The sequence below is a fragment of the Centroberyx affinis genome, unplaced genomic scaffold, assembly GCF_046629955.1.
Source record: "Centroberyx affinis isolate AG114_WGS23_722 - 3 ecotype Tasmania unplaced genomic scaffold, CSIRO-AGI_Caff_v1 ptg001225l_1, whole genome shotgun sequence".
Classification (NCBI taxonomy): domain Eukaryota; kingdom Metazoa; phylum Chordata; class Actinopteri; order Beryciformes; family Berycidae; genus Centroberyx; species Centroberyx affinis.
The window spans coordinates 49,615-58,419 of NW_027279739.1; the positions used below are offsets into that span (position 1 = coordinate 49,615).

The 8,805-nt window shown below is 43.7% G+C and overlaps 1 protein-coding gene across 1 annotated transcript in view; it reads right to left on the reverse strand.

Moving 5' to 3' along the window:
* LOC139648538 (glutamate receptor ionotropic, kainate 2-like) overlaps positions 1-3,035 on the reverse strand; it is a gene marked incomplete at both ends in the record, with an annotated part of 50,025 nt that extends 46,990 nt beyond the window's left edge. The window contains one exon of the mRNA XM_071524697.1: positions 2,892-3,035. Within this exon, the coding sequence (XP_071380798.1) occupies positions 2,892-3,035 (144 nt within the window). The remainder of the gene's footprint in view (positions 1-2,891) is intronic.
* Between the last annotated feature and the right edge of the window lie 5,770 nt (positions 3,036-8,805).

Below are 8,805 nucleotides of genomic sequence, written 5' to 3' on the forward strand. Positions count from 1 at the left end.
CCATACATTACACAATATACACTACAATACAATTTATAATACAATATACAATATAACATACAACACCAGGAGTGTGCGTGTTATGAATAATATAAATGCTAAATGATAAGTGATATATGGTATTGCACAGTAGGTAAGAGGTAATATGATATAAGTAGTCAACACATTGACACTCACTTCAACACATCAACCCAGTCTGATGTCTCCAAGTGTGTAGCGTGTGTAGACTATTATGTTACCTATGATAACTTTAACTGTATGACCTGCTTTACCACTGAGTCCCCATTCATTGTCAATGCCGCCCTTTAGCAGCACAAAGTCAACGTTACAGTGTGACTAACTAACGAACGAATGAACTAACTAACTAACGGATGGAGACCGATCCATAGTCCCCTCTTTGGTGGGGGACAATCAATACCAGTTTATTGTAGGCGAAGTGTGAAGAGGTATTGACTTGAAGCAAAAGAGGTCGGTCCTTTCCAGTGACCCTGAGCCAAGCTCTAACACCAACTGTTCAATAAGCACCAGCCTCAATGGCCTCATGATTCAAGTGCCAAAAGTTTGGGCGATGGGGGCTTCTAAGGAGGCTTTGGTCTCTAAAATAGAGATATTGAGGGTAATGTCCCATGTCCCATCAAACTGCCATGTGGTCCTCAAAGCGGGGGTCCTCCTGGGGTTCTTGAGGGGGTTCCAGGGCGTCCCCAGCAAAATGTAGGAATAGTTTAATTCCACTATACTTCTCTCAATCTCGGAACCCATCGTCTATCGGTCTGACGACGATTAGACTCTGGGGGCGACGGCCAATATTTCTGGGTTTCCGGTGGAGCCAGCGGACATCCGGGCCAAGACTTCCTCTTCGGTGCTCCGGTCATTGTTTAAAGTCCGATTAGCAACTTGAGACGTGAGAATGGAGTTGGAGTTGAGAGACGACGTCTCATATGCAGATATCTGTTTATAGAGATTAGCCGAAATGTCGTCTGGACCTAAAACACCTACAAAAAGTATCAATGTTTGTGTATTGTGTGGAGAAACGTTCGCCTCTCGCGTCTCGAGTTGCTAATCGGACTGTAAACAATGACCGGTGCACAGAAGAGGAAGTCTTGGCCCGGATGTCCGCTGGCTACACCGGAAACCCAGAAATATTGGCCGTCGCCCCCAGAGTCTAATCGTCGTCAGACCGACAGACGATGACAGATTGTACTTCTCTAGAAATGACCCCAATAACAGAATCTGTAAGAATGACTATTGTAATCCTAGGTTTCACTCTCACCACTGTTATCTTCCCAGGTTGAGTATTGACAGTTTGAGAATTCAATACTAAATCAACAACTAAAATCTTCTCATATGGGTCTCTGGGACGGAACCTGATCAAATGGGTATCTAAGGGCCCTAATATGTGTCTCTATTTGCGGGTCCACGTCATGAAAATGTTTGCTAACCCCTGCTGCAGATGACTGAGCCTGCCTACATGCTGTATGGAAAGGCATATTTTCTGTAATCTGTATTGCAAAGAGCATGTTTCGCCTAAGGTAAAAACATGCCACATGCGTTCCAATGCAAGAATAATTCCATTTCATACAAGCGATCGAGAGGACGCCCGTCATCTGCTGAGCTGGGTCGCGCTGTACACACTATATAGAGATCCAGTGGGAGGGAGCATTAAAAAGATAGTGTCATGTAAGCTTGTGGAGAGCATCACTCTGGATTAAGCGCGGGGCCTCAGCCAGTGACGCGGTAGCCATCGAGCTAAAGAGCGTCGCCTTTTGTAAAACGGGCTGGCTTTCCCCCAAGAGTGACTCTATAGGCTTAGAGAGAGAGAGAGGCTTGGGAGTCTCAGGACAAAAAAAAAAAAAAACACCCCAGAAAAGAGCAGATGGAGGGGGAAGATGGGAAAGCCAGAGAGACAGAGAGAGAAAGAGGAATGAGAGGGAAGAGGAGCTCGATGTAAATATGACCAAATCTACGCGGTTCCCCCCTTCCTCGAGGCAGGTGGTTCTCAACGTGGGGTCCGGGGACCACCAGGGGTCCTTCAGGAGGTTCCGGGGGGGTCCCCAGCAAACTGATGAATTATTAAACTTTGCTGTTATTTTAGTTACAAAGAAGTTAACACGATTAGAGAATGTAGAAGAATGACAGTTTTGATCATAGTTTCTCTGTTATCTCTCTACCTACAGTACAGATAGGCATGGGATTCTGGACAAAATCATATCTGACAATAAAAATATTCTCAGATTTGGGTCCGAGAGACAAAATGTCATCAAAATGGGGGTCCGTGGCCCTAATGTGGACTAAATTAGGGGTCGTTGATATGAAAAAAGTTGAGAATCACTGCTCTACGCCTACCATCCCTCTATAGTTTAAATCTTAAACTATAGGAGGGGGGTGTGTGTGTGTGTGTGTGTTGGGGGTGGGTGGGGGGGGGGGTGCACCCTAAATATAGACTGCCCGACTACCCTTTCCGCTAACATCAGGGTTTTGGATTAACCGTCCCAGTTTTCACGAATGTAGCGCACTGTGGGTACAATTACGAAAAAAAAAAACCATATAAAAAAAAAAAAACATTTCAAGATAAGATAAGATTCCCCGCGTGAACGATTAACGCTGAGACGCACAAGAGCGGGGTCAAGACGGCGCCTCCTCCTGGGGGACCGGGGGGGGGGGGCCCGCGTACCTACATACGCACCGGGAAAAAAATGATTTCCATATAAATAAATACACAGATAAATTGTTTCTATTTCCTCCTATTGCCCTTGCCCCTTGACTGCCACAGCGTTTTTTTTTCCCATTCCCCATTCGCTCTCCCATCTGTTTTTTCCTGCGAGTGTGTGTTTTCCGTGTGTGTGTGTGTGTGTGTGTGTTAAGGAGAGAGAGAGAGAGAATCGGGCGTCTACCTCTTTGATGAGGGCCATGAAGCGGTTCCCGAAGCGCCACGGTTTGTGACGGTTGCACTGTAATGAGCTGACGGTGATCTGCTGAGACTGCTGCACAGCCACGGCCACCACGTGCACGGCATCGTACATCAGCGCTGCGTCCGTCTGCAGGGGGGGTGGGGGGGGTGGGGGGTGGGGGAGAGAGAGAGAGAGAGAAAACAGAGCGTCATTAACATGGGGCGCGGTGCATCGCAAATCACCACAGCCCCCGTCGTCCGCAGATCTGCTCCGAATCATCCGAAATATCAAAAAACGATGATGGGTGAATCAGATCAGTCAGATGCCAAGTCCCTGATGTGTGGATTTGCATGCTGGCATGGTATGGACACACCGAGCTGTGAGAAAAGAAAAGAAAAAATGATAAAAAAAAAAAAAAATGCCATGAGAGTAAAACTGCATTTGATTCTGTATTCTAACATTTCATTTCACCGTTGACACATCATGCATTTATAAGATAATATGAGACTTTAATGCAATCGCAGCAGCAAAAAGTCATGGGATTCAGCCAGAACAAAAAAACAATAGCATAGGAAAATAGAGTATAAGCACAAAAATAAGCAAGAAAAACAGCAAAAATAAAGCATTATATAAACAGTTGTGTGGTTATATAAACATAGCCTGTGCTACTGACAGTTTCAACACATGCTAAGTAGACTGTAAGAGAGGGAATTATGGGAAAGAGTATGGATTACTGACATTTATGGACTTATTTCCAGCTGTTATGTACAGTTTCGATTGCTTCCTTAAATATGGATTCATAACTATGAAAAATATGCTATACAAAAATAAACGTATATACGGTTTACATACATACATACATGAGTAAGTATATATATGGGTACCACTTTACAATAAGGGTCACTAACTTAAGGGTTAGTTAATGCTTAATAAGCATTAACTAACCCTTAATTAACAGTTAACTAATGTGTCTGGTAATCATTTACTAATGGTGTTCATGTTAACTAAGGTATTCATTTATACATTTAGTCATCTTTTTAGACTATTAAATAATGTATAAATTAATACCTTAGTTAACGTGAACACCATTATTAAATTACACATTAGTTAACTGTTAATTAAGGGTTAGTTAATGCTAATTAAGCATTAACTAACCCTTAACTTAGTGACCCTTATTGTAAAGTGTTACCAATACAACTCTTTTCCCTCACTTCTTTATAAACTATTAAATAACGTATAAATGAATACCTTAGTTAACATGAACACATTAGTAAATGATTACCAGACACATTAGTTAACTGTTAATTAAGGGTTAGTTAATGCTTAACCCTTAACTTAGTGACCCTTACTGTAAAGTGTTACCAAGAATATATATGGTTTACATACATACATACATGAGTAAGTATATATGTACATATAAATATATGTATGATGTCTCTATAGTTAAAATATTGTTATGTATACAGTATGAAATAGTGGACACATAAAATCAATACAGGATAAATCCATGTCTGTAGTGCTGGATGGGCAATTTACAGTAATGCAGAGTGTGTTTTCAGGCAGAGAGTTGGGTAAAGCACAGTTTCGAGGATTGATGTAGACATCAGAGGGGGAGGACTAGATGAAGAAGGGAGGAGGGAGTGGAAGTGAAAGGAACGGCCATTTTTCTCCATGTCAACAACAATACGGTGTCTGCAACACACTCCTGATTTAATACGCCGATGACGGACGGCAAATTAGACAAACAGAAATCAAAAAGCTCTTAAGCTTAATATACCCAAACACCCTTTTTTTTTTTTCCCCAAGTCTAACCGTGTGCCGCAAAAGCACTTCCTATCTCTCTCTCTCTCTCTATCTCTCTCTCTCTCTCTCTCTCTCTCTCTCTCTCTCTGTCTATATTAAAGTCTTGGCGGTAAACAGTCGGGCCGCAGACAGAGGGAGTATCGCCGAAGCTATCAGAGAAGTGCCAGTCATCCACGCTCCGCGAAAGAAACCTCTAATTCCACACAGTCCCGAGAAAAAAAAAAAAGAAAAAAAAAAAGAAAAAAAAAAAAAAATCTAATTAGTGTTTGTCTCGCTTGATTGAAAAGCAATCACAACAGCTCTCCACATTTTGTTGTATGGAAATCGTGCCCTGGGGTGCGTCGGAAAAGCGCTGTCCTGCAGGATAAATCATTCCCAAACCTGTCATTTTCCCCTATTTGAGTCCTGATTGGGTGCCTGAAGGTTGCGGCTTAAGACGCTAGTTGGACCCTAATAGGGCGGTACAGTCAATCCTGTGTGTGTGTGTGTGTGTGTATCTGAAGATAGCCACACATGAGCACGTTTCAAAATCAATCACTGTCAATAAGCTTGCCTTCGGAGTGGCCGCGGCACACGTAGGAGTGTGAGATATTAATAAACTGTGTTGGAAAAGGTGTTGATGAAAAGGGAAGGGAGTGTGAATTTATTGCGGCGTGGGTGTCACCTGGAGGCTGCTAAGTGTTTGTGTGTTTGTGTGTTAGGGTTAGACCGACACACAGCGCGTCGCTTCGCAGATACACAGGACCGATGCTGACCTCAGATCTGGTCCGGTCAGTGTCGTCCACCTCTGATATGATGGATATATGATGCTGTTTGATTGATTACATATTTACTGCAGAATTGATCAATACGACACTGGTTGTCAGTGGGAAGCCTTGAATTGATTCTAGTGGCACATTTGGATCAGATTTCACAATATGCATGAATATGTTTTTGTCTTGTTCTTATGCTGGATTACAATGGAGAGTCGAAATTCAATATACTGTGATGCAAAAATGAATCATGATCGCAATCACAAAAGAGAAGGCTTGACCATCAGTTTCACAAGCTCTCCATCAAAATTCTATTATTGTCACTTTGTAATGACATTTTTACATTCCTGTTTACATTCTAGCAAGCCAATGCCATTGCTAGAAAGATTGGTAACACTTTACAGTAAGGGTCACTAAGTTAAGGGTTAGTTAATGCTTAATAAGCATTAACCTTGAATTGATTCTAGTGGCACATTTTGATCAGATTTCACAATATGCATGAATGTGTTTTTGTCCTGTTCTTATGCTGGATTACAATGGAGAGTTAATGCTTAATAAGCATTAACTAACCCTTAATTAACAGTTAGCTAATGTGTCTGGTAATCATTTACTAATGGTGTTCATGTTAACTAAGGTATTAATTTATACATTATTTAATAGTCATCTTTATAAATAATGTATAAATTAATACCTTAGTTAACATGAACACCATTAGGAAATTACACATTAACTGTTAATAAAGGGTTAGTTAATGCTTAATAAGCATTAACTAACCCTTACTAAGCATCAACTACTACAACTTAGTGCACCCTTATTGTAAAGTGTTACCAAGATTTGTGTCTCAGAAATAAACATAGTTCATTATGGGCCATGGTTCATTATTAGTAATTACAAACCACTTATTCTGCACTATTGTACAAGTATAGCCCATAAACTATGGGTTTTCCCTCAATAGCATCCTAATCAGTGCTTATAGCAGACAGTAAGGAAGCTGTTGCACATGAATTGAGCTTTTAGTCTGCTTTGCTCAGTATGGGGCTTATAAGGTGCTAGTATCACATATTATTGAGAGAAATTATTAAACTATTGAGCAAAACCCATAGTTAATAGCTAATATGTGTTCCCTAATCTAAAGTGTTACCAAAATACAGTATATGAATTTGAGGCATAAGTAATTAGAAGGGACAATTCATGCTTCTCTTAATGGTGAGGGGGACACGCCCGCTGTCTCCCTCCAAAAATCCCTCCATCCAAACATCCAAACCCACACCAGCCGAACCGTATTGGTGCGGGTTGTGAGTGAGGGAGAGCTGTAGTCGGTTGTAGTGTGATTGCCAGCCGCATGGCAGCAAATGTCTTTCCCTCGGTGGCGAGGGCAGAAGCTGCGGCTCTGTGATGTTCACACTGCCATTCAGCCTCAGCCACAAACCACACAGGCCCAGAGGGAGCTCATAATAGCAATGCGGCACCTTGTCAGTCAATCACAGCGCTGAGAGAAGTCAGTGGGATCTGCCGGGGGGGGGGGGAAGCGAACACTACCCGTTGCTATTCTCTCTCCAAAAAAAAAACGGGAGAGATTTGGCTGGTAGCCGCAGCACACGGTTATATCTTTTTTTTTTTTTTTTTTTTTGCTCCATTAATGATGTGACAGAATCGCAGCGACTTCCAAAAAAGATATTCCAAATGAAGCGTTTCAGTCAATACGGTGTGAAACTCAAGAGAAAGTATTTCATGAATTAAATATGTTTTTAATTAGAATAACCCCCCCCCCCCCCAAATTTATTCCGTTCTATGCAGGATGGGAGCAGGAGCAGGAGCCGGGGAGAGAGCGAAGGAGGAACGCTGGAGGAGTTTTTGGCAGCGGAGGGTTCTCGCGCGCCTCTCTCCCTTTCTCCCCGGTGCGAGCCTCAGAAGTACCCGTCAGGCACACTCGCAAATGATTTAGCAACACCGGCACTTCACTCTATAAACATCTCATTAAAATCAATTATGTCACTCCTGAATGAAATTAAAGCTAAACGCTTTAAAAGCCGCTTTCCCCTTGTGTCAGCCAATATGAGCATTACCCCTGACGCTGTCTATTTTTCCACCTCATTGTCGCCTCCTCTCTCTCTCTCTCTCTCTCACGGAGCGCGAGAGAGAGAGTGAGATTTATTAAATCTCCTAAGCTCGGATTGATTTCAACACTTTTATGAATTGTTAAAATGCCCCCCCCCCCAGCCCCTAGCCCCAGCCAACCAGCTCATCAACATTGCCATGGAAACAAAGTGGCAAGAAATAGCTTTTCTCTTATCGTGTCAGTTTACTTACTGTGGTTTTCAACAAGGGTTTTTTTTTTCCGGGTCTGACCAAAGCCTGGCGTGGCGTCAGCGTGAGACGCATCATTGGCGTTTCGTCAAAGTCCGATCAGCGGTGTCAGGAGATATCGCAGGTGAAGGATGGACAAACAAACGAACGAATGAATGAGCGACCGGGACGAAGGCCGATCCATAGTCGCCCTCCGTTTCATCACGGGGGGGGGGGGAGGGGGGACAATGATGGATTTACTTCTAAATTCTTCTTGGAGAGGGAGAGGGGAAGGGGGTGGGGGGGAGCAAGGCTAATACGGCAGGGTTTCAGCATCCAGCCTGGTAATAACACCAAAAGGGAAAAAGTGGATTGGCCCGGTTGGCACTTTTACGGCTGATTCCTTAAGCGGTGAAGGACGGAGGGGCTGCGGCCGGAGCTCCGCCCGGTCACGCACAAACCCCCCGCGGTCACGCCGCTGTGGCTCTTTTGATTGAAACATAAACACCTTGAGAGAAGAAGGGGGGGAGGGAGGGAGCAGCCGGGTCTTTAAAAGCAGGGCCGACCGCCCACAGCGGCCCGGCGCCCGACCCAGCAGCAAACAAAACCGCTGTGGCTGCTCTTAAAAGACTCTGGAGAAGCCCGGTCTCAAGTGATTCAAAATTGAGCGTGTTTTGTAGTCTTTTATGTCTCTCGGAGGCCTTAGGTGCGCTTTCACATCAGGGACTCCGGGGCCCGGATCCGAGTACACTTGACCCCAAAGTCCAGTTCGTTTGATTAGTGTGAACACTACTTCTTAAGCCCGGGCACGGTTCGTTGATCCGTGGTCCCGGGTCCACACTTGAAAAGGCGGTCTCGAGTACGGTTCATGTGTACTCGGGTTTGGTTCGCATCAGGTGTGAAAACGACTGTACCGAAACACGGGAAGTGGACCGCTGTTTACAACGTGACGTCATAACTACTCGACTGTCCCGTTCAAAACATGACCGCGAAAAATGACCGCGAAAGGATCTCTCTGGTCTACTGAAGAAATAAAAAATGCTTACTTGAAATTTGGGCTGACGAAAAGACACAAT